The sequence below is a fragment of the Malaclemys terrapin genome, chromosome 24 (assembly GCF_027887155.1).
Source record: "Malaclemys terrapin pileata isolate rMalTer1 chromosome 24, rMalTer1.hap1, whole genome shotgun sequence".
Lineage (NCBI taxonomy): Eukaryota > Metazoa > Chordata > Testudines > Emydidae > Malaclemys > Malaclemys terrapin.
The window spans coordinates 10,011,105-10,036,900 of record NC_071528.1 but is presented as its reverse complement, the minus strand read 5'-3'; the positions used below and the strand labels follow the sequence as shown (position 1 = coordinate 10,036,900).

The 25,796-nt window shown below is 51.3% G+C and overlaps 2 protein-coding genes across 3 annotated transcripts; both read left to right on the top strand.

Moving 5' to 3' along the window:
• The first annotated feature begins 22 nt into the window (after positions 1 to 22).
• Positions 23 to 16,995, top strand: LOC128828734 (perilipin-3-like). 2 transcript variants are annotated; one of them, XM_054013651.1, is made up of 8 exons: positions 23 to 106; positions 9,290 to 9,369; positions 9,883 to 10,078; positions 12,407 to 12,489; positions 12,951 to 13,626; positions 14,641 to 14,840; positions 15,093 to 15,209; positions 15,302 to 16,995. In XM_054013651.1, the coding sequence occupies exons 2-8, from the start codon at positions 9,307 to 9,309 to the stop codon at positions 15,878 to 15,880; spliced, it is 1,914 nt and encodes a 637-aa protein (XP_053869626.1). In that variant the 5' UTR covers positions 23 to 106; positions 9,290 to 9,306; the 3' UTR covers positions 15,881 to 16,995. The 2 variants fall into 2 exon arrangements, with proteins under 2 accessions (XP_053869626.1, XP_053869627.1); XM_054013652.1 differs by lacking the exon at positions 23 to 106 and having other exon boundaries at positions 9,293 to 9,369; positions 9,954 to 10,078; positions 15,299 to 16,995.
• A 2,488-nt stretch (positions 16,996 to 19,483) lies between these two features.
• Positions 19,484 to 24,797, top strand: TICAM1 (TIR domain containing adaptor molecule 1). Its single transcript, XM_054013647.1, has 2 exons — positions 19,484 to 19,638; positions 22,174 to 24,797. Exon 2 carries the CDS (start codon positions 22,412 to 22,414, stop codon positions 24,521 to 24,523), a length of 2,112 nt encoding a protein of 703 aa, XP_053869622.1. The 5' UTR covers positions 19,484 to 19,638; positions 22,174 to 22,411; the 3' UTR covers positions 24,524 to 24,797.
• The last annotated feature ends 999 nt before the right edge of the window (positions 24,798 to 25,796 follow it).

Genomic DNA, 25,796 nt, shown 5'->3' with positions numbered 1-25,796 from the left:
TCATGTGCAGGGCAGTCCCGGGCCAGGCTGCGACTAGAACTTGGCCGGTTGCGCAGGAGGGCAAAGGGCTCCCGGGCGCCGCAGCGAGCAGAAGACAAAAGACCAGGTAAGACCGGGCGGCAGGTGCAGTATTGTAGCCTTGGCTATACTTGGCAAGTGGGCATGTTAGCCTGAAATGTAACTCTAGTCTCTACTCCACTTCGGTGCTTGGTTGGGATCTTTGGAACGAACCGTTTCCACTGCCACCAGGAGGGAGATCAGACAGCGCTCTCCAAGGGAGGATCAACCTGTCCGTCGGCCCTACAGTCTCTGCTCTGGGGGTCACGGCTGCTGCTCTGTCGGGGAGATTCGGGGGCCCCCTCAGATTTGCCCTGCCCCTTGTGTAGTTATTTACACCAGTGCAACGTGGGTGTGAACCGCTACCCGATCCGAAGGTCTGCCTTTTGCACTGGCGTACGAACGACACACACTGCAGGGGAAAGGAAGAATCGGGCCCCTGCTTTTGACCTTCTATCCCTGGTCTCTCCAAGACCATCTCCAAACTGAGAGGGCAGAAAGGCAGGAAAGTACCCAGTTAAGCCTATCCTTTTCTCATCCCTTCCCCATGCATCTGTGTGGGGGAGAAAGACTTTTTAAGACCGGTGGGGAGCCCAATGCTAACAAGACCTGCAATCACACACACACACCACTTTGCTTTATGTGTATTTGTTTTGATCCCTACCTTCTGTGCAGTTTTTTGGGGGGCAGGGTTTTCCTAGCCTGTAAGCTCTTCGAGGGCAGACACATCTTCCTATGTCTGTACGGTGCCGGATTCCACCCCTGGAGCTATTATGGATGCGACCATAATAGAAATTAGAAGGGGCATGTGGTTTTCAGAAGCCTGCTACTGGTAGTGAGGCTCAATTAATTCTTGGTGGGATTGCTTAGTGCTGCAGTGCTTGAACCGTGGCCCACGGGCCACTAGCGGCCTGCAGAAGAAAACATTTTGAGAACCAAGTAATGGGGGACTGGGAGGCACTCCATGGGAGGGTCGATCTCTTATGAAGTGGGATGGGCTATAGGCAAAGAACTGACTTATTGAGTTCTGTTTACCTCTAATGTTAACACAGACTTTGTGAAAAGAAGAACAGGAGTACTTGTGGCACCTTAGAGACTAACAAATTTATTAGAGCATAAGCTTTCGTGGACTACAGCCCACTTCTTCGGATGCAAGTGGGCTGTAGTCCACGAAAGCTTATGCTCTAATAAATTTGTTAGTCTCTAAGGTGCCACAAGTACTCCTGTTCTTCTTTTTGCGGATACAGACTAACACGGCTGTTACTCTGAAACAGACTTTGTGGCTATCCAAGGGATGTCAGCAATCCAATGACTAAGAGAAACTGATGAGTGAAACCTTAGGGTCTCTCCAGTTTCCAGGACCTTGAGACCTGCCTGTAACTTTTCTGTAGTGGTGACCATCTGGCATAGGCATGATACAGACATTCAGTATTTCTGCAGTAGGATAATAGTAGGGCCTGAAAAATGGTGGTAGCTATATATGCCTAGAGTTGATGCTTTAGACACTACCTTCCAAGGGAAGAAAAAGCAACTAATTACACAAGGCTCTGCTAGAAACCTTACAGGGCATCCAGCTATGCTAATTATTAAGCACTGACAACATGCTCTGTGCTGCACAAGATACAAATAGAGTCCCTGACCTAAAAGATTCGGAGTAAACAAGATAGACAGTAGACAGGATGCAATGAGAAGATCAGAGCACAGTCTGACTCTACTCAACCCATACGGGTCGTTTACATCAGTGGTTCTCAACCAGAGGTCCGAGGCCCCCTGGGGGGCCGTGAGCACGTTTCAGAGGGTCCGCCAAAATAAACCAGAAAGCAGGGCTGGCATTAGAGTCACTGGAGCCCAGGGACGAACGCCGAAGCCTGAGTCCCCTCTCCCCCTCACTGCCTAAGGCCAAAGTTGAAGCCTGAACTAAGTATGGGGATGAAGCCAACTTAGCTTTGTGGAGCTCCCTGTGGCGTGGGGCCTTGGACAATTGCCCTGCTGACTATCCCCTAATGCTGGCCCTGGCTTTTAATCTACTGGATATGCAGAAAAACATTTGTTGTGGCACGGAGTTTTTATAGCGTTGGGGAGGAGAGTTCAGAAAGAAAAAGGTTGAGAACCCTTGGTTTCCCCCATGCACAGCCTCACACCATGTTACAAAACTCCTTGGACCAACGTTTTCAAAGGCAGCCAGTGACGTTTATGTTTTGTGGGTGCATCAATTTTGGGGGGCCGGGGCAAGACCTCTTGGGTCCGATTGTCAGAGGAGCTGTGGAGCCACATCTCCCAGCAATTCTGAAACCTAAGGCCCAAGGTGTCTCAAGTTGGGAATCACTGGCCACTTCTGAAAATGTTGGCCATGACGCCTCTTCTGATCACAATGCACTTCACAACCAACTCTTGTTGTTAGCGCCACGTTCCAGACAGGGAATCTGAGGCACAGTGTTTAGTTACCCAGCAAGTCAGTGGTAAAACTGGGATGGGAACCCAGGACACCTGACAGAGTCCACACACCCATTCACATTCTTTCTAGTGTTCCCTCCTCCCATCCAAACTATTAACTCTAGCTGTCTCTCATAAAAGAGTCATTAGCTATCCAGTCTACCTAGTTTCCTAGTTCCTATTGATCAATCAGTCCTTGCCAGTTGGAGGAGAGAGACTGGACTTCAAAGATTACTTGAATGTAGGAAGCAGATTTCCAGACTGATGAGATCCCAGATTTCTATTTGCATAAGAATGTAGCAAATAAAGCTGACATAACCAGTAGCAAACGCGAGCAGAACCTGTTTCCACATGTAGGTAAAAACTACTTGGCACCCAAGCCATCTCCTGGCTCACACAAGCAAGTCACATTCAGGCTGATAAAGCAATGGTAGCAGCTTAGTCCTTACCTTGATAAGCAGAACCTCATGTGGTCTTGAGCAAACATCTGGCCGATCCTCTGCAGACAGCAATGTCCAGAATGTGCTGAATTGGGAAAGCAGGCTGGGGTATTCCACAAGGGCGGACTGGCCTGTCTGAAAGAGGCCCTCCTCCAGCTAGGATCAAACACTTTTGTTGCAACAGTAAGTCATTTCAAAGGGGTGAACGGGCTTCTGGTCTCCGCAACCAGATGGAAGTTTCAGCAGTGAACACAACAGTATTGACCTGTATATACAAGAAACAAAACAAAAAAAAGTCTTGAGATACCAGTGACCTGATTTTCCCCCCCCAGAGGTACTGAGCACCTGCAATATCCACCGAGGTCAATGAGAGTGAGAGGCTGTTCAGCATCTCTGAAAAATCAGGCCGCAGCATTACAAGGGCCTGCCTACGCTGCAGATACTGGCGCTGTAACAAGGGCTGGTCCCACCTACGCAGGCACGTGCAAACCGTGTTTTAACACGCTCATGCCCCAAGCACCGTGTCACTCACGTATGAAAACTGTACCAAAACCAGGCCTGTCATGTCTAGTTTTAACACCAGCAGATCTCCTTTAACGCCAAAGGAGCTGATCCTGATTTCCACCAGCGAGAGAGAGAGGAAACTCAGGCCCTCGGTTTTTCTCAGGCTGCCCAAGGAGCGAGGTGTTCTGTCCTTGCTCGTTGACACACTAATTAGGAGACAATCTTACGGTGCAAGATTTTAACTCTAGAGTAACCCAGACTCCAAGGCCAGTGAGATATAGTGCAAAAACAAAGTGCATTTCCAGACTGAAAACAAAAACTAATTCTGGGCAGGAGCTGCCCTACGTGGTGTTGCATCATCTGTGCGCTGGGTGGGTGGGTGGAGGGGCGGGGAGGTCCCTTTGACAAATCCTGCAGGCTGACTCAGCCTAGCCTTTGACAACAAACCAGCCTCCTGAAAGTGTAACCACTACTGCTAGTCACGTGCGTCCTGTGAGCAGCCTATTGATTCCTGGTATTGGGCCTTCACCACTCCCAGGCCCTGCCTACGTTAGGAAAACTTTCTACAAATTTCCCAGACTGGCTAATACTGAGGTTTGTCTTCACAGCAGAGTTAGCCCGAGCCCTCACCTGGATGTTGCCCCAACCCCCCCTCCCATCCACACACAATCTTCTCACCCAAGTGGGGTGTTATTTTCAACCCAGGCAAACTGGCCTGCCTAGGGGGTGGGTGGGTTAGAGCCCAGGTGCTGCTTTCCCCGGGGCTGGTAACTAGCCACTTTGCCCTGAGGATGCGAGATAAACCACATGAGTACTGACAGTCCTCTGGCACCTTCCCACCATTCCCCCACACCGTGTGCCCAGGACAGACAAGTTCTCCCACAATTCACTGGGAAAGTATCCTAGAATGTCTCAGCTCAGTGCGACACAAAGACCCATGCACACTGGGCAGCACAGCGCCAGTGAGGAGGACACAGGAACGGGGCTGGACTTTGCTGTGGTGCTGGGGTAGTGCCAATCACCAGGGCCAGCTCAACAGTGCAGACAGACCCTGGTGCCGTTTCGCCAGGGTAGATGTTGTTTAGATTGTGGCAGTGCCCTAATGGGCCCCTTATTCAGGCACCCTCTTGCGCAAGGTGCTGTACCCACATAAACGGAAAGCCCCACAGGGATTACCAAGCAGCGCTGGCTGGGGCGGGTGGAGACAGCTCGCCAGATGCTGCCACCAGTGTTAACACTCATTATTTGTACGGCGGTGGAGCCTAACCGGGCCCAATTCAGGATCGAGGCCCCATTGTACCAGGTGCTGTACATACACAAAACACAGTCTTTAGCCCAAAGACTTCACCGTGCCATGTAACTTGGCTCAGAGCCGGTCTAACTGGTGCAGAGTTAAAAATGCCAGGGCAGCCAGAAGTCCATCCACACTATGTGTGTTAGACTTAAATACCACAGCCCAGAGGCATGCACAAAGCGGGGGGGCAAGCCAGTCAGCAGGGGCACAGAACTCCTCTGACCCCGGGGCCGCTGGGGAAGGGGGAGGAGGCAGCTCCTCCAGCCACGGGCGGCACAGAAAGTGCCCCTCCAAAAGCAGCCAAATTGTTATTCCTGTGCCTGCCGCTGCCACAGCCCGTGCCCCCCCAAGAGCCCAGTCCACAAGCTCCAGGATCCCAGTTCAGGGCAGCACTTAAGCCCACCTGAGTCACATCGACTTCGGTGAGACTTAAGGATGAGTCTAATTGGACAACGTGCACTTAAGTACTCTCCTGAATTGAGGCCTGGGTGCTCCGACAGCTGGTTAGAGACTGCTGCAATGGTTGCCATAAAACGTCAACCAATAACAACCGGGTAGCTAGTTGGTAAGGACGCCGATAGCGATATCGTGTATCTTCTTCAGTCTCCCCTAGCTGTGTGCATAGCTAGCCTGTCCCAACGCATGCGGTCTTCAAGGATTCTCTTGTCCTCCTTTCCTCAGCTTCTTCCCACTGCTTACATAGCAACTCCCACGGACAAAATATATTAACTGAACCAGCCAGCAAGTCAAGGCAACAGGATATACCCCTTCCCTCTCCACTCCACCCCATGCACACACAAAGTTCTAAGACTTCCAAAGTTACTATTGCTGGTGAAGCTGAACTGGTGCTCGCAGTGACGGGAAATGTGCTAAAGCATCCCTAGAGTAGAGCTGTGGCGAGAGAGACTCCAAGATCAGAGGACTGTGTCGAATGAGCCTTGAAACAAACATGGCAGTCACGGTTACTAGTTCATCAAATTGTTAATGGTGGAAGTGCCTGCCACTGTGTCAGCATCTCTGTTAGGCGATTGGCCCTTGTGTCTCTCTCTCATGGGAGTTAAGGTTTTGCCAGGGTGCTCTCAAACGCGTCATCCTGTTGGGAAATAGATTGAGACATGGGGAAACCCAGCTTAATGTCAGAATCAATGGGGGAAATCTGAGCTTTTTCAAAGCGGTTGTTCAGCAAGTTCAGTTGTCTTAAAAATAGAACTTTAAACACCATTGTCATTATATCATGACAATGAGCTAACCAGGTTTCCAAAATTAGAACTCTGAAAACCTGCCTTCCCCACTCATTCCACGGCTAAGATGCAGTTTCTCTCTTGCAGCAGTCACTGTCAAGATGACATATTGGATTGTTAATTCTCATCTTTACAGTTAAGCTTGGAAGGATTCGATTTTTATCGGTAAATGTTGATAAATGTCAATTCCACCGTACACACCCAAACCCATGTAAACATATTTACGTCAAGGACGATCAAAATTTACAGATCGGCAAAATAAGAAAAATGTTGCTTGAGAATGTATGAGTTTGCTTTAAGGCTATTGACTTTGTATAGTTTGACATGTGATGTTGCCAGTTTGCGTTTTAAAGGTTATAAAGTGTGACAAAGTTCCTCCTCTATCTTGGGGGTCTGCACTTATTGGTGGATTTTCTTGCCTCAGAGATTCACCATGTGGGTTGGGGAACAGCCCAGAGACCTTCCCCTCTGGGAGAATCCACAGTCCAGGTCAATTGGGAGGTTTGGGGGGGAACCCAGGCCCGCCCTCTACTCCGGGTTCCAGCCCAGGGCCCTGTGGACTGCAGCTGTCTATAGTGCCTCCTGTAACAGCTGCATGACAGCTACAACTCCCTGGGCTACTTCCCCATGGCCTCCTCCAAACACCTTCCTTATTCTCACCACAGGACCTTCCTCCTGGTGTCTGATAACACTTGTGCTCCTCAGTCCTCCAGCAGCACAGCACACCCTCTCACTCTCAGCTCCTTGCGCCTCTTGCTCCCAGCTCCTCACACTCCCCCCACAAACTGAAGTGAGCTCCTTTTAAAACCCAGGTGCCCTGATTAGCCTGCCTTAATTGATTCTAGCAGCTTCTTCTTAATTGGCTCCAGGTGTCCTAATTAGCCGGCCTGCCTTAACTGGTTCTAGCAGGTTCCTGATTACTCTAGTGCAGCCCCTGCTTTGGTCACCCAGGGAACAGAAAACTACTCATCCAGTGACCAGTATATTTGCTCTCTACCAGACTCCTGTACATCCTGGATCCCAATAGGACCAGACTTCTGTACCCCACTGGTCTGGGTCTGTCACAAAAGCTTTAACTTTTTGAATCTCAGTGTCTGCTGTCATTAAATAATTATTGTCTGAACCCCCCTAATTTCCCACAACCATGAAAATTTAAATTGATAAAAATAAAAAAATGCTTAAAAATAAAAATCTAAATTATCCATCAAAATTCTAAAATAAATACACCTCAAATTCTGCCAAGATTAATTATAGTAAGATGAGGAACAACATGCAGTGACACAAGCCATCATCTTCTGCAGGGTGTAAGCTTTTATTCAAGCATCCTATACTTTATAGCTGCTAGGGTGACCAGATCACAGAGGCGAAATATCGGGACGCGGGGGGGGGGGGGGAGGGAGCGGAGCCAAAAAAATAAAAAAGCCGGTGGCGAGAAAAAAAAAAAAAAAGCACGAACAAGCGGGAAGCGCCTAGGCTGGTGCTGGCCACACGCAGATGTAAACAGCGGCCCCCGGGTCCCGGGATGTAACAACCTCCGCCCGGAGCCCGAGGACTGACACCCCGATGCCGCGGAGATGGGCACGGACAGGGGGAGCACCCCCGCCAAGTCCCTGCGCGGAGACCGTCCTGGGCTGGCCGCGGGTGCGCCAGCGTGTGGCAGCCCCTTCCCTGACAGGCTCCAGCTCCCCGCGGGCCCGGGAGTGCGGAGCTGTAGCTACCTTCGTGCCACTGGGCTACACCCCGCTAGAGAAGCGGGACCTTGCCGCGGCCCCCAGGCCGGGACTCGGCCAAGCATCGCGGGACGGGATCGCCTCACCTAGGGTCACACACCCAGCCAGGCACGCACTGCTCCCCCCGCCCTGCCCCCCGGAGGCAGACAGACTCACAGATTCTAATTATCCCCAGCACCGCGGCGGAGCCGCCGCCCGACCGGCCCTTCCAGCCGCTCCTCCGCCTCTCCCTTGCCACATGTCAGGCAGAGGCATGTGCCTGGCACCCAGCGCCAACTACATCCCTCCGGGGCCGGGGCGCACGTGGCGGAGGTGAAGCCCCGAGGAACCGGAGTCCCCACGCGGGCAGCTGCTGCCCCCCCCACCCCACCCATGGGCGCGTAGGGAGCCGGTTCCCCAGGCTGGACCCTGGGCTGCCCCCCTGCAGGTACCCCCCCCGTCCTCCTGCCTGCGCTCGGGCCAGGGCCAGGCCGGACTCACCCCGCCGTCCCCGAGCCTCCTCCCTCCAGCGCTTGCCTGGGAGGGAGGAGGAATGCAGCATGCTTCGGAAAGAGGCGGGGATTTGGGGAGGGATCCAATGGGGCAGTGAGGGGGTGGGGCCAGGGTGAGGATTTGGGGAGCTATCCAATGGGGGAAGGAGGGGGCGGAGTTGGGGCGAGGGAGGGGGCGCGAGCCAGAGCGGAGGGCAAAAATTGCTTGTTTGTCCAGTGTCCTGACCAAACATTGGTCGGGACGCGGGACAAACGAGCAAATATCGGGACAGTCCTGATAAAATCGGGACGTCTGGTCACCCTAATAGCTGCAGAGAGGACATTCAGAACATGACACTGATGCCTGAGTATCTCTGTCTTCTAGACAGATATATCGGGCCTAATATGAGTAAGAACTGCCCCAATTCATCTCACTGGGGCGCTAACTCTGATGTCTAAGAAATTAATGTATCCACGCAATTTCAGTGCTGCTTATTTTAGTAAGAACATCCAGCTGAGTTGGGATGGTGGAAGAAGGTTGGGTAGATTGATATTGCTTCCCTCCTACATACCCATTCTGATCCCTGGTAAAGATTCACATTAACTCATGAAATCTCTATGACTTGACGGAGCTATTAGAATATCTTCACATTCTTCTTGTAAGGAATAGGAAGCGGGGGCGGCTCTATGTTTTTTGCCGCCCCAAGCACGGCAGTCAGGCGGCTTTTGGCGGCGCGCCTGCAGGCGGTCCCCTGGTCACGCCAATTCGGTGGCATGCCTGTGGGAGGTCCGCCAGTGCTGCGCCATCGGCGTCCCCGCTGGCGAATTGCCGCCGAATCCGCGGGACCAGCGGACCTCCCGCAAGCATGCCGCCGAAGGCTCCCTGACTGCCGCCCTCACAGCGACCAGTAGGCCGTCCCCCGCGGCTTGCCGCCCCAGGCATGCGCTTGCTGCCCTGGTGCCTGGAGCCGCCCCTGATAGGAAGAGGAGCTCTGAAGTTCCTAAGATGTGGTGGACAATAATCCAAGTGCATGTGGCGTTATCCTGTCCACCAGCTGTTACTGGTAATATCAGAAGGCTAACTCATAATGTTGTAACTGTTCTTTTTCTCTCCTTTCAGTTGCATCCGACTTCACAATGGCATCTGAAAACAAGGCCACGAATACTGGCCCTCCAAAGGCTGAAGAAGAGCATCAAGTGGTAGGTAAATCACAGGTAGCTAGTATTACAAGTGTAATCCACAATTCACCTGTCAACAGGTGCTTCAGCGCACTAACTCATCCCAACATCCAGGCAAGAGAAGAGTCCAGCCACACTGACTGCTTTGAGGCTCTAGTTTAATATGGAGAATGCAGTTTCCTCTTGCTCGGGAGAGGGCGGTAACTTCACGTGTGGGGGGAGCGCCATAAGGCTAAAATTTGAGAGACCGATCTGCCAGGGGTTCCAGTGCTAAATCCAGGTAGGGTGATGTTAAATCGGTATGTGACTGACAAGAAGCATGGTCCTGAGTTCTACTCCCTGCTCTGTCACTGACTCCTGGTGTGGCCTGAGAAGGTCCCTTCACCTCTCTGTCACTGCACTTGAGCAGATAGAGGACAGAGTGTTTTCCATAAAGACCCTCTCTGGGAATACGCATGGCTCAGACTACAGTTTATATTCACCCACCAGCCACAGGATCTGCCCCTAATGTCACTTCTTCTTTCCTTTGCTCAGAACATAGTAAACAGGGTGGCCAGATTGCCCTTTATCAGCTCTGCCTACAACCTGGTCTCCTCTGCTTACAGCTACACCAAGGGGATACATCCGTACATCAGCAACATCTGCAGCGTGGCAGAGACCGTGGCTGCCATGGCAGTGGGCAGCGCAGTTGGTGGCGTGCAGCCAATTCTAAGCCACCTGGAACCTCAGAGTGAGTAAACACTGAGACGAGTGATTCCTCCCTTCCGCGGGGGTGGGAGAACCCTCATGGGACTTCTCAGACTACACTGCACGGCCGAAAAGTGGGAGGGCTCAGGACACAGACCAGCAGGGAAGACTTGTTTAACAGGAGCGCAGCATTGGGTAGCTGGCTCATTCTCTCATCCCAGCACTTTAGTCCCATGGTGTGAACGCCCCAGCTGCTGAGAGTATTGGCGATGTGGTTAAGGTCTGTTTGTGATGTCCAGTATCGGGCAGGAAGAGAAAAAACAGCTTTGGGTTTAACACCCTTCCTACTGTATGTGCTCCTCAACTAGCATCTGAGTTATTTCCAAGTCATACAGGGATATTATAAAGAATAGCCAACAAGGATTTGTGAAGAACAAATCATGCCAAGCCAACCTTATTTCCTCCTTTGACGAGGTTACTGGTCTAGTGGACGGGGAGAAGCTGTAGGCCTGATCTGTTGTGATTTTTAGTAAAGCGTTTGACACTATCCCACATGACATTCTCATAAGCAAAGTAGGGAACTATGGACTAGATGAAATTATTACAAGGTGGGTGCAGAATTTGTTGAAAAATCATACTCAAAGAGTAGTTATCAATGGTTTGCTGTCAAACTGGGAGGACATATCTCATGGTCAGTCCTGGGTCCCGTACTATTCAATATTGTCATTAATGACGTGGAGAATGGAGATTACGCTTATAAAATGTGTGGAATGCACCAGGCTGGGAGGGGTTGCAAGCACTTTGGAGGCCAGGAGTAGAATTTAAAACCACCGTGACAAATTAGAGAATTGGTCTGAAATCAACAAGATGAAAGTCAATAAAGACAGGTGCAAAGTACTACACTTTAAGACGGAAATTCAAATACAAAACTACAAAATGGGGGCTAACGGGCTAGGTAGTAGCACTGCTGAAAAGGATTGGAGGGTTATAGTGGATTGCAAATTGAAAGTGAATTGACATTGTGATGCAGTTACGAAAATGTCTTATACCATTCTGGGGTATATTAATAGGAGTGTCATAAGTTAGACATGGGAAGTAATTGTCCTGCTGTACCCCGCACTGGTGTAGCTTCAGGTGGATATTGTGTCCAATTCTGGGTGCCACACTTTAGGGAAGATGTGGACAAACTGGAGAGAATCCAGAGGGGAGCAAAAAAACGTGATAAAAGGCTTAGAAAACCTGACCTATGAGGAAAGGTTAACAAAACGGGACAGGTTTAGTCTTGAGAAAAGAAGACTGAGGGGGGAACTTAATAAGTCTTCTGTTATAAAGAAGACGGTGATCAATTGTTCTCCATGTCCACTGAAGGCAGGACAAGAAGTAATGAGTTTAATCTGTAGCAAGGGAGAGTTAGGTTAGATATTAGGGAAAATTTGTGAACTATAAGAATAGTGAAGCGCAGGACCAGGCTTCCAAGGGAGGGTGCGGAATCCGCATCACTGGAGGTTTTAAGAGCAGGTTGGACAAACCCCTGTCAGGGTTGGTCTAGGTTTACTTGGTCTTGCATCTGCGCAGGGGACTAGACTTGATGACCTCTCGAGGTCCCTTCCAGCCCTATGATTCCATCTCCTCTCTCAGCCATAGTTCCTATCCACCTTAGCTAACTCTTTCCAACAATAGCTGGGCTTGCTTGGCACAGACCACAGGGAACCAGCAGTTCCTCCATTTAACTTCTTTGCTTAACCATAGCACTGCTGACTCCCCCACCCTGCTGCCCCCTGGGTTCAGCTAGATCCTGAGCCTGGTGAAATTAATGGAAGATTTTGCCATGGACTCCAGTGAGACTGGCATCTAGCCCTTTGCAGCCACTCTGTGTTCTCCAACCTGCTTGACATGTTTGCCCTCCAGAACTTGGGACGCCGTGCATTTCTGTCCTGGAGCCTGGTATTAAATCGGAGTCCGTGTTGCCTACTGCCCAGCTATTCCATTCTTGGGCAAGAGGGGCTGGTTAGTCTTTTTTGCCCCATAGCTTGAGGTTTTCTTCCTATCCTCCAACCTTCAGCTGGAGGACCTCCAGGATTCCTTCCTCCCAGTTAATGTGGCTCCCAAGTGGCTGCAACTGAGCAATAAAGACACCCCCTCCGATGGAGAAGTGTGCTAAGCTCTGCCTGGAGCAACTTCCTGCCATCACAGGGAGTCGGGTTCCCAAAGGGCGTGGCCACAAGGCTACACAAACCAGTCCGGTTGCGTTGTCTTTGTGAAGCTCTTATCCTGGCTGTCCAGGCTCCCTCTGCCTGGCCTTGCCACTGGGAGCTGGAGTCAAACTGAAACAGATTCAGAGAACTAAGTCTGTGCCTCTCCCTCTCTCTAGTCACATCGGTAAATGAGTACGCCTGCAAGGGACTGGACAAACTGGAGGAGAACCTGCCCTTCCTTCAACAACCAACGGAGCAGGTAAGTGCCTCTGCATCCAGCATCCTTCCCCAGGAGGGGAAGCTACAACTTGCTCGAGGGCCAATGCTACGGATAGGGAGGCATAGGCCTGCCATAGGGAAACAGATGGGTTGCAGTGCTTAGCCGAGAGGGAGAGACGGAGCAATGTGAACTCTGATTTAAGAGACATTTGCTTTGCAGATGTTTGGGCTAGAAAAGGAGCTGCCCGCTGACAGAGAGGCTAAGGGCCAGATCCTTGGCAGGTGTAAGTGGCGCTGATGTCCTGGAGCTACATCAATTCATGCTGCCTGTTGGCCCTACAGCTTTGGAAACTAATGGATGACATTACCAAGCCATGCCACTATTTATCTAGAGAAGGGCCACTTGGGAAGGAAGGGGTATCTGGTATCTCCCCACTGGAAAAAACCACCTCAGTCTTTGAGTGAGTGTACAATAATCTTTCCTCTGGCTCTCCCCTCTAGGTCATTTCAGACACCAAGCAGATGGTGTCTACTAAAGTGATGAGTGCGGTGGATGCTGCCTATGGCGCGAAAGATGCGGTGGCCAGCAGAGTGGCCGGCGCTGTAGATGTAACCAAAGATGTTGTCCAGGACAGCGTTGAGCTGACCAAATCAGTGGTGTCCTCCACAGTCAATACTGCCAAGGAAGCTGCCTGTGGTGCAAAGGACATTGTGACCAACAGGGTGACCAAAGCAGTGGACCTGACCAGAGGGACTGTCCAGGACAGCGTCGAGCTGACCAAATCAGTGGTGTCCTCCACTGTCAATACTGCCAAGGAAGCTGCCTATGGTGCAAAGGGCATTGTGACCAACAGGGTGACCGAAGCAGTGGACCTGACCAGAGGGACTGTCCAGGACAGCGTTGAGCTGACCAAATCAGTGGTGACCTCCACTGTCAATACTGCCAAGGAAGCTGCTTGTGGTGCAAAGGACATTGTGACCAGCAAAGTGAATACAGTTGTAGGGCGGAGCAGAGAGGCTGTCCAGGACGGCGTGGAGATGACCAGTTTCGTGGTGACCAACAGCCTAAATAAAGCCAAGGCAGCGGGCCAGCTGGTGGCGAGTGGAGTGGATGCTGTGCTAGAGAAATCACAGGCGCTGGTGGATCACTACCTCCCCCTGACAAATGAGGAACTGGGTGAGAAAGTGCTTAGACAGTCTACAGCAGCGGTTCTCAACCAGGGGTACACGTACCCCTAGGGGTACACAGAGGTCTTCTAGGGGGTACATCAACTCATCTAGATATTTGCCTAGTTTTACAATGGGCTACATCAAAAACACTAGCAAAGTCAGCACAAACTAAAATTTAATACAGACAATGACTTGTTTATACTGCTCTATATACTATACACTGAAATGTAAATACAATATTTATATTCCAATTGATGTCTTTTATAATTCTATGGTAAAAATGAGAAAGTCGGCCATTTTTCAGTCATAGTGTGCTGTGACACTTTTGTGTATTTATGTCTGATTTTGTAAGCAAGTAGTTTTTAAGGGTGAAACTTGGGGGTACGCAAGACAAATCAGACTCCTGAAAAGGATACAGTACTCTGGAAAGGTGGAGAGCCATTGCTCTACAGCATGTGCTAGCAATAGAAAATGCACCTCTCTCCTCCCTCCAAGCTCAGACACTATTGCTTCTGCTACATGGCAGCGGCCTTCTCCTGTCTTGGGATAGGTAAGTTGCTTTAGACTTGTCACCGCAATGACTTTCTCTCAACATTAGGAGCTGGCATGTGACACAGGGAGGAGGTTCCGATGTTCGCTAGCTACTGTTTTGTCTTATTTGCCTTGAAAATGGTGGGTAAAAGCAGGTGAGATCCGTGCAAAAAATAAATCAATCAATATATCAGTGCATTCTTCATCCCTTCAGGCAGCTGCTGTCCTCTCAAAATCTGTGTCTGAGCACGAATAATAACCATTAGTTCTTTCTTCAGTTGATCTCAAAATACTTTACAAAGGCAGTCAGTATCATTATCCCCATTTTACAGATAGGGAAACAGAGGCACAGAGACAAGGAGTGGGGCCGTTAGGTCATGCTAGTGCTAGACTGTGTGTCGCCGATCTTGTGCAGTGGGCCCAAGAGGACCATCGCTGGGGGCGGGCATTCCTGCTGATAACCTGACCCTTATACAAATGTTCCCTTCAGTTAAACTTGCCATAGCCATCGAGGGTTTCAACATGGCCTCCGTGGAAGAACAGAAACAGCGTCAGAGTTACTTCGTGCGCCTGGGTTCCCTCTCAAACAAAGTCCGCCACCGAGCCTACCAGCACTCCCTGAACAAGCTGCGGCTTATCAAGCAAAACACCCAGCACAGTCTTTCCCAACTCCAGCTGGCAATAAACCTCGTAAGTACACCCCCTTTCCTGCCCTGGCGGTGCAAAGCATTCCACCCCAGTGCTAAATCGCTCTGTTCCCAGGGTGCCCTCTGGGTCACACGTCTACCTACGTTCCCATCTCTGCTTGATGCGCGGCAGCTTCCTTGGTGTGGTCCTGCCTGCTTCCCGTTCTCGGGACCCCACTGTATAAGAGAGACTGGGCATTGCAGAGTTTCTTGCTGATCACAGGTATCTGCAATGATCGTTCCTGTCTCTCGCCAGATCGAATACGTAAAACAGGGCGTTGGGCATAAGCTTCAGGATAGCCTGGAGAAGCTTCAACAGCTGTGGATTGAGTGGAGCCGGACCCAGCCGAGAGGGAGTGCTTCCCAGCCTGAGGTATCTCTAGTGGGGAGTACTTACAGGGACGCATGGTGCACTAAACACTGGTTTCGCAGTGTAAGTCTTACCCACTACTCTCCTCTCAGCAGGTCGAGCCTCGTACTCTAGCCATGGTGCGGATCATCACCCAGCAGCTGCACCCTGCCTATGTGAATCTGGTCTCCAGCATCCAAGGCCTCCCCAGCAACATCCAGGAAACAGTGCACCAGGCTGTTAACAACGTGCAGCAGCTCCACGCTTCCTTTTCCAGAGCTGATTCCTTCCAGGACCTCTCCAGCAGCTCCCTGACCCAGAGCCGGGAGAAAATGACAAAGGCCCAGGAGTCTCTGGAGGCCCTACTGGAGTACGTCTCACACAACACTCCCCTCAACTGGCTTGTGGGCCCCTTCTCTCCGTCAGTCGGAGCGACCCAAGAAGCCACAGGGGAGCCGAAAGAAATTATGATGATAGAGATGACATCATCTGCACCGCAAGAGGTGGCTTCAGCACAGAAGAAGGTGGCTGAGGTCCCCAAGGCACCAGAGAAGGAGATGGCTGTGGCACTGAAGGAGGAGGCCAAAATACCTAAAGCACCAAAGGAGTCAATGAAAGCACTGAAGAAGGCATTAGAGGAATTGACCAAGGCATCAGAGAAGACAGTGGCTAAAGAAACTAAGACATATCCTTGAAATGTTCCAACTATTGCAGTCAGCTTCCATGGGGGAAAGAACAGAACTTCCCTGTAGGTTTTAGTCACTCACATACCTGCCAGACCCATCAAAGGGAGGGTGATTGCCTCTCTGCACCTACCCCTGACACACTATCCCATGCTCAGAGCTAACATACAGTCAGCTCATCTAACTGTATCTTGCAGGAAACTCACTAACCAAAGTGGCTTGACTGTCTGCACCTACCGCTCTTGCCTTATTTCTGAAGCACACTGTACTGAGGTGGGGGAGGGGGGGGTCTCAGTGTTGGCTGCAAGAGCTGCACGTCTGTGGCGATCCATGCGTGGATTGCTATGCCTAGCTGTGGACAGATGTAGAGGAAAGCAGCAGTCTTGCAAAAAGTCAAGTATGCACCCAAGCAGTGGACCGCTGAACACAACAAAACGATGCCCTTAACTTTTGATACTGTTTCCTTCTCTTAATTGTTATAGCTGTCCATCATGTACTACAATATACTACCCCTTTTCTGACTGTTCTGCTCCCTGCAGAGCTGAGACCATCGACAGGACAGTCGGCAGCAGCTGTGGGTGTCTCCTTCCCAAGACCATTTCCAAACCTTTCTTTTGCACAGAAATAGTATCAAGGGGGGGATTTTTTTTTTTTTTAAAGTGCCAGGGTTCAATGGGACTTGTGCTTCCAACATATTCGGTGCTTTTAAAAATCCTACTCAAAAAACTAACTCTGTGCATGTCATATTCACCCCAAGCACTCTGCAGCCACTGAAAAAAATGGCTAACAGCAGTTTTTCCAGGAGTTGCTTAGATGGATCCAACATTGCCATTGTCGTGGGATTAAGTGAGTTATACAGTGGGAAGGATTGCTGCTGGTGTGTCTTGGTGATCAACTCCTAGTGACTCCTTTACTACTTTTCTAATAAATTTGTTAGTCTCTAAGGTGCCACAAGTACTCCTGTTCTTTTTGCGGATACAGACTAACACGGCTGCTACTCTGAAACCTGTCCTTTACTACTGATGTTTATTCCAATAGTCCCTCCAGAAACAAAGTGCTGAGTTTTAATTTATGGAAAAATGGCAACATGGTCTTCAAAATAAATCTCAATTGCTTTCAAACCATGAGAGCGGTTTGCAGTGTGTCTCTCTCTCTCCTGGCATCTTTAAATCTGAAGGTGAAGCACTTCTGATTAGAAAAACAGAGAGCAACCCAGAGCATCCTCTTCTCACCCTAACAAGAGTCTGGACGAGCTCTGCTTTTAGTTCTGTCGAAGGAATTAAGCCAACTTCTCTAGGTAACGCTGAACATACTTTTGGTCTTTCACTACCAGTTCCTTCCTGAACTCTTTCCCAAAAGCTGCTCTGTCAGGCTTTGCCCTTCAGTGCCCGGGCACAGCTCAGATTCAACCTCCAACTTCTAGTGAAAGCATCCTCTACTTCACTGCTCCTGTGTGTTCTGCCCTGGCCACTCTGCCCAGGGGACCCTCCCGGTCAGTTCCAGCTCCGCCCATGATGTTAACATTGTCACTTTCATCTCTTAGCCCTAGTTCCCATGCCTGTCAGCTGCAAACCACACCACAATGTATTTCTTACTCTAACAATGCACTTCAGTCCCTTCAATTCTCTGCTTGAGGCACATAATAGTTTAGTCCCCTGAGGGCTGCACTATTTTGGGCTAATTCTGGTCGTTGGGCTTGGTGTGCAGGTGCTGGTTGGGGTTGATGGACTGGGAGATATGGGTCAGTAATTTGAAGGTCCCGTCTAGCCTTAAACTCTATGACTAATGTCTTAAAGACTGAAGTTCGCCTCTTGATTAAATATACTTACAGTAGAACCTCAGAGTTATGAACACCAGAGTTACCACAAACCTCATTTGGAACCGTAAGTACACACTCAGGCAGCAGAGACACCAAAAAAAGCAAATGCGGTACAGTGCTGTTAAACATAAACGACTAAAAACAATAAAGGGAACGTTTAAAAAAAGATTTGAGAAGGTAAGGAAACTGTTTCTGTGCGCGTTGCATTTAAATTAAGATGGTTAAAAGCAGCATTTTTCTTCCGCATAGGAAAGCGTCAACGCTGTATTAAGTCAAGGTTCAGTTGTAAGCTTTTGAAAGAACAACCCTAATGTTTTGTTCAGAGTTAGGAACAAGCGCCATTCCCCAGGTGTGCGTCACTCTGGGGTTCTATTGTACCTATACATCCTGTTGGGAACAAGCGAGGTACACCATCTCCTAGAGCAGGGGTCTGCAACCTTTCAGAAGCGGTGTGCCGAGTCTTCATTTCTTCACTCTAATTTAAGGTTTCGCGTGCCAGGAATACATTTTAACGTTTTTAGAAGGTCTCTTTCTATAAGTCTATAATATAACTAAACTATTGTTGTATGCAAAGGAAATAAGGTTTTTAAAATGTTTAAGACGCTTCATTTAAAATTAAATTAAAATGCAGAGCCCCCTGGAGGCCAGGACCCAGGCAGTGGGCGTGCCACTGAAAATCAGCACACGTGCCATAGGTTGCCTACCCCTGTCCTACAGGGTACCTGGTACCCTGGCAGCATGGTGTCAGTGTGGCAGACCGATGCTGAGAAGGAGATGGAAGCAGGTTCTGTGGTCCGCAGCGAACTGGGAGCTTTGTCCCGGGAAAAGAGCCGGCTGCACGTTACCTTAACCCTTCTCCTCGGTTGGCAAAGAAATCGGTACAATTGCAATGCTGCCCGACCCCCAGCTTGCCAGAGACAAACCCGGAGCCCCGGGAGAAGGCTAGATTTCCTTATGGCAAGTGCGCCCTCTGGCTTCGGCTGGTGGGAACAGTGGGGGCTCACCTTGGACTTGAAGGCGCATCAGTCCAGCTTCTGGCTGGTGCGCGGGGGGGGGGGGATCCCCAATCTGAGCGCATGAGCCCCCCCTGCCCCGAGGCTGCACGTGGGAGGGCACTGGACTGAAGTCCCTTGAGCAGCCCTGGCCTGCTGGGGAGAGGGCGAGTCCTCTGAAGAACTTCTCCAGCCTCCCACAGCTTCCCACCCCGCCAGCTGGGGCAGGGATTCCCCCCTAGCTCCCCCCTCCTCTAGCTGGCGCGGGGATCCCCCCATGGCTCCCCCCGCTGGGAGAGAGCCACGCCCACTCACCCCCCCTCCCTTTGCGAGTGGGATTTCCCATAGCCCTCCCCCCTGGGGGCGAGATCCCCCTCTCCTTCACCGGAGGCGACATTCCCCACATTGACCCCCCCTTCTGCAGGGGGGTGAGAGCCCCATAGCCCCATTGGGGCTCTCCATACTCCAGCTGGGGGGGGGGGACACCCCCATCCCCTTCTGCTGGAGGGCGAGATCCCCATAGCCCCCGCTGGGGGGAGTCCCCATGGGGCTCTCCATACTCCAGCTGGGGGGGGGACACACCCCCATCCCCTTCTGCAGGGGGCGAGATCCCACCCCCACCTCGGCCTCCTCCTCCTCCACCAGGGGCTGAGCTCCCCCATAGCCTGCCCCCCCCCCGCGGGGCCCCGCCCCCTTTGGAACGCGCTGTAGCCAGCCAGCGACATGTAGCCACTTCCCCGTGTTACGTCACCGCCCCCCCCCCCCCCGGGCTCCGGCTGCCGCGGGGTGGCGACGGGGCAAACCCGCGGTCGCGGCTCCGCCTCTCGGGCCATGTGAACCGGGGTCAGGCTACTTCCGCCTCCCCGCGGCCAGCTCGCCCCCTTGGCTCGGGACCCGGCTTTGGAAACGGGCGCCGAGCGGCTGAGGACCCCCGCGCTCAGTGCACCCAAGCGACCCAGGTAAATCGCCCTTCCCTCGCCCCCGTAAGAGCCCCGCTGGAAGAGGAAAGTGACAGGTGGAGCCAGCCAGCCCTGCCCTTCCCAGGGGCCAAGCCGGGACGAGGACAAGGTCCTAGGAGCCAGGACTTCTCAGCCAGCAGATTTTGGGGTGCAGCTAAAAGCAGGATCCAGCCCGCCAGCCCCTGTTTCATTCATCCCATGGCTGCTGCCAGCCAGGGCAACATTTTCAAACTTGGCCTGGTCAGAACGAGGCGCCGGCCATCCTGTTTTGGCTCCTAAATGCCAATTAATCGGATGCCCCGACAAAGTTGGGAAAAAAGTCTGGCCTTGGTATTTTTCCAGGACTGGTAAAGAACAGCAGCAGAGGAATCTTGGTTCCAAATACCCTGGGAAGGAATTGGTAACTGGTAGGGAGCAGATCGTCAGCTGGTATAAATTGGCACGACCCCAGTGATGTCACTGGACCTATGTCGATTTACACGGCAGGATAGTTGGGGGGTAGGGGAGGATGGCAGGCAAGGGCCTCCTAGGAGAAGCAGGAGTTTACGATCCTTAACTTCTGGGCAGGTTTCATGGTTCTGCGCGTTACTTCCCAATGAATGTTCTAATAGCTTCTGTTGGAGGATGTTTCAAAATACAAACAAAAGAATTGGAAGGGGGGGGGGGAAATCCCAATTTTATATGGATTTGAAAGACTGAATGGGGAAAGGATTAGCAACAGAGGCCTGCTCCGCCCACTTCTTTGCTTAAAGTGATATTTTTATTGAAGAATTCCCACCCCCCAAATGACAGAACAAAAAAAACCAACAGAAGAATAGAAAGGTAAAGTAAAGTAATGAGTATAGAGCAGGGATCGGCAACCTTTGGCACGCAGCTCGCGAGGGTAAGCACCCTGATGGGATGGGACGGTTTGTTTACCTGCCGCATCTGCAGGTTCGGCTGATCACGGCTCCCACTGGCTGCGGTTCTCCGCTCCAGGCCAATGGGGGCTGCGGGAAGCGATGTGGGCTGAGGGATTTGCTGGCCGCTGCTTCCTGCCGTCCCCATTGCCCTGCAGCGGCGAACCGCGGCCAGTGGGAGCCGCGATCGGCCGAACCTGCGGATGTGGCAGGTAAACAAACCGGCCCGGCCTGCCAGGGTACTTACCCTGGAGAGCCACGTGCCAAAGGTTGCTGATCCCTGGTATAGAGGAAGGGGGGTACGGAGTGGAAGGAGACTGACATCTCCAGTTTCCACCTGCAGGAAGTAGTCAAAGATTTCTAAAAAATTAAACCAAATCTTAAAATGTGACTGAGGTCCCTCTTCTCCAAAACGTTTCCTGCTCTGCAGGTGCTACTTGCCAAGCGTCTGTTTTTATTTTTTAAAAAGTCATTTCATAGAGCCCCATGAACATATTCGAAGTGTCAATTCCCCCTTGCGAAAAGATAGTATTGCCTCGTGCAAAGTGCATAAACAGAACGTTGGATGATGAATGCAACATCGATCTGACTTACAAAGTTGGAGCTGTTTTGAAAAGGCAGTGATCATTTTGTTTGCTTTGGTTTTTCAAGAAGTTTCTGTGAACCAGAATTCTTCATGGAAAGGGAGGATAACTTCCTTAGATATATGTCTGATCTCATCCATTAAGCAATCAGAGGGTTTTTGTGAGGTAGAAAAACTAGTAGCTAAAAACAGTGAAATTGTAAATTTCCCCCTGAAAGCGAGATTGTTGTGGGAGTTTTTGTTTTGTCTGCATTTTTTAAAGGCACTCTTTTCTGATGCTCCTTTAAATACTGGAAGATTTTTCCAGAGGGTCAGATATTCTGTTGGTCTTCTATAGCCAGTATTCCTCCGGACTGAGACGCATCAACCTTCCACTTCTGGTCCGGGCCTCTCCACCCTACTAGAGTGAGTTCTGATATTAAATTAAACTTGCTGCCAGAAGACATTGGTGAGTCTAAGATCTTAACAAGATTCAGAAGAGGGATTAGATATGGATATGGATAATGTGAACATCCACAATTACATGAGATTGTATCTATGTAACGGATATAAACCCTCATGCTTAAGGGCATAAACGAACTGAAAGGACATAAACCTGGAGTCAGGAAGATGCTTTCCCTATGGACAACTTATTCCATAACGGCCCATTAAGAGGATTTGTGCACTTTCCATCTGGAATAGGCCACTGTTGGAGACAGGACGTTGGATGAGATGGACCATTGTTCTGATCCAGTCTGGCAATTTTTATGTTTCTAAATATGTCAATAACTTAGCACTGATTACTTTAAAGTGAGCATTGCAAATGTATATAGCAAATGTTTATAGCTTTGCCATGTGCTTCGAGTTTTATGTACTTGCAATAATGTATGTAGTAAAGATGAATAATACCAAGCAAATGGCAAAGACTATCTACATACTAAAGCGGAGTGACATTCTTTAAAAAGGTGTGGTGTAGACGCAATGCTGACAGCCCAGTGACCTTGGGCCAACCTAGCATGGAGTGCCCAGACTGCCTGGCCCGTTTCTGTAACTTCCCATTCTGTTTGATTGCAGATCCAGCTGGTGAGTTTTAAAGAGGATGAGAATGGCAGCACTACCCCTTGATCCTGAAAGTATTTGGGAGCAGAGCCGCTGAGCGCGAGAGGATTTATGTATTACCAAAGCGTGCCAGGTGCTTTACAAAACACAGCAGGGGCCCAGGCCTTTGCTCCGTCCCTGCATCCAGAGGCTGTAATATGCTCTTTTCATCACCTGCTTCTTCAGCAAACGGTCTGGATAACCAGTTGAAGAGATGGCAGAGGCTGGCGAGGTCCAGCCAGGTTTTGAGGGGGTCTTCAGCATTTTATCTAGGATCCCAGAAGAGAGACTCGTTAGCCTCAAACATAAGCTGAAGCACACAAGACCCTGCACGAGCAGCTGTAAGCTGTTGCAAGCCATGGTCCTGCTGACTTTGGGACGAGAGTCAGAGGCAAGGATATGCCTGGACGCTTTGGGTGATGATGAAGGAGCCCTCTGTATCTGGAGGAGCAAATGGGGTACCGCAGGCAGCGAGAACCCACTGACTCCCCAGCAAGAGGCAGGTGCTCTCCTGGCCCTGGCACGGATCTACTCGCTGCTGGTAGAGGAAAATCTGTGCACTCACCTGGCCAGGGACAATGCCTACAAGGCTGCCATTGTGGCCTTCAGCGCCAGCGAGGATCCTCGGAGAGACAATCTGAGCAGCATCTTGGCCGAGGCTCAGGAAAAGTGCACGATTGACTTCAGCTCCACAGAGACGGGTAACGAATTTAAGACACTGAGATCTGACCCTGGGCATTTCCTGACTGCCAGCCCGGCTCCAGTGACGAGGAGCCCCCCAGTGCAGATCGGGAGCAGATCGGTTCTCTCAGGGCCACAGACTTTGCGTTCCTCTGGCAGCCCAGCCTCTTTCATCAGCCACTTTGAGATCAGCCAGTCCCCCACGATGGAGTTTCACACCTGCTCAGCTCACCGTAACCATGTCCCGCAGCCCAGCAAGCTTTGTGGGGGTGCCGCGAACTGCACCGTGCAGCCTGGCGGAGGGAGAGTCAGCCACGGCCCACGGGACGCCGGCCGGTTCAGCAGCTCCTCTGCACCCCCTCTGCAAAGCCAAGTAAGAAGCCACCCATCTGAGAATCCCCAGGCCGGTAGCTTTGTTCCCCCATCTCTTCTAGTTCCCGAAACCCCACTTCCGCATCCGAGTGCTGTGCACTGTCCTGTGGAATGCACTGACCCTCCCACCATGGTGACAGCAGAACTGCAGGAACGTGTGGTCCAAAAGCCAGAACAGGAGTCACTTACCGAGCTCCCTAGCTTGTGTACCCCAGGGCCAGCCTCTGGTTCCATCCGAATGCCAGTAGAAGATTCCTGTGTCCTAACAGAGAAAGCAGAGACGGCATCCTTCTCCTCTTCAGGGGACCTCCCTCCTCCTCAGGCAGCAGCCGCCCCCACACCAGAGCTGGACTGTGGTGAGAAAAGGTTCTTCAGTTTCGTTGTCCTGCACGCCAGTGAAGATGTGGCCATTGCCTGCCGGGTGAAGGAGATGCTGGAGAGCATGGGGGTGCCCGACGGTGCCACATTCTGCGAGGAGTTCTTCATCCCTGGGCAATGCCAGCTGACTTGCTTCCAGGATGCCATAGACAACTCTGCCTTCACCCTCCTGCTACTGACCCAGAACTTCCAGTCCCACTTCTACATGCACCAGATGAACACGGCCCTGATGGATTCCCTCCAGCGGCTGCCCAAGTACAATTCGGTCATCCCTTTCTTGCCCAAGGAGAACCCCTCAAAGTGTCCGATCCCCACCGTGCTGGCGGGGTTGGTGCCTCTGGATGAGAACTCCCCGGTGTTCTCCAAGACGGTGAAGAACACCTTCCGCCTCAAGAGAATCAGTGAGCAGAAGGCGATGTGGAGCCAGTTACAGCACATCCAGGAGCAGCGCAGGAAACAGCAGCAATACCAGGAACACATCCAGATGCTGCAACAGAACTTAGTTGGTCTGAACTTGGGGTCCCAGCCTGGCTACCCATCCCAAATGCCTTTGCCAGGACTGTTGCCGTATCCTGCAGGAATTCAGCAACTTCTGCAGCAGCTTGTGTCTAGTCTCCAACTCCAGACATCTTCTCTTCCAATGTTTGCCCCTCCTGCCATGTACCAGCCTCACCCAGCTAGTCAGTTCATGCCCACCCAGTCGGCTCCCTCCCCTTCCCAGCACTTCATCCTCCCGCCCAGCCACCAAAACACGATGCAGGGGTCAGGAGGCCCCCAGCCCCTCATCATTCAGAATGCTCAAATGGTGCAGATTGGAGACCACAATCAGATGCAGGTGGAGAGGACCAGGGTGGTGGCTGAGAGCTCCGATGAAGAGACCAGCGAGAGTCACTGATTGGAGGGGCCGGAACTCAACACGGTCTGGAGAAAGTAGCACTTCGTTTCATAGCTAAATTGCAAGCTGTCTAAGGCAGGGTCCGGGCTGTGGTCTTTGTTACTTGCCTGCCCGGTGAGGACAGGTCTCGCTCCTCGCCTCCAGTGGAACATGGAGAGCGTGGAAGGAAGTGACCATCTTTTCTGCTGGAGGGAAGAGAATGAGAATGAGGAAAAGAAAGACTCAAATTCCTGGGAAAACATTTCCCAGAACTCCTGAGAGACTCAAAGGTTTTTGAAATAAATTTTAGTTAATTTATTTCTCTTCCTTTATGTTCTCGCCTTCTTGCCGGGGTGGGAAGGGCTGCCATTGGTCTTATTCTTAATGCTACCTCTCTAGGACCTGTCCGATGTGCCAATAGCGAGGGGGAGACAGTGGGGCCCAATGGATAGGGCCAGGGGCTGGGACTGCTGGGTTCTATTCCTGGCCCTGCCACTGATTTGCTGCATCACCTCAGGTGAGTTACTTTAGGCCAAAGTTTTTCAAAAATGGTTAGCCTGAGATGCCTGGAGTCTGACTCTTGGAGGTGTTGAGCACCCACAGCTCCCATTGCCTTCAGTGGGAGTGGTGGGTACTCCGGAGGCCCCAGGGTGTCACCTAAAAAAAAAAAAATCAGTGGCCACTCCTTTATGTTTAGGCCTCCCCCCCCCCAAACTACTCTGTGCCTCAGTTTCCCCCTCTGAGAAATGGGGAGAGTGGTGCTTATATGCCTCTGTGAAGTGCATGGAGAGCTACAGGGTTAAGTATTATCAATCCCCAAACAAGCACAGAGTGATGCACCCCTTTATCACCCCCCTCCAACGGAGCTGCAGATGATCCCTGCACTTCTATACCCAGCGCCTTACCTACTGCCAAGAGCACCCTCTGGTGCGAAGCAAGTATAAAATGCTGACGTGCCACTCACTCTGTGGCCATACTATCCCCGGGGCAAGGAGGGGAGCGGGTTATCAGAAGCGCCTGAACCTGGGAAGAGGTCCTCCCCCCGTGATAACAGTCAGGAGGTCCCCGGGTTTGTGTGCACGCCTGCGCGTGTGTGTGCAGAAGTGGGTGTCGATGTGCAACTTCAGGTGGAAACAAATCCAATCCCTGACTAGTCTGCATCAACCCCCCAACTCAGGGCTGTGGAGCCCTTGGCGGGAAGGTAACAGAACAAGTCCAGTTGTGTGACAGCGCTGGGCCCAGCACGAAGTCAAAGGGCAAACGTCTTTCCTCCCCCTTGCAAGTGTGAATGTCC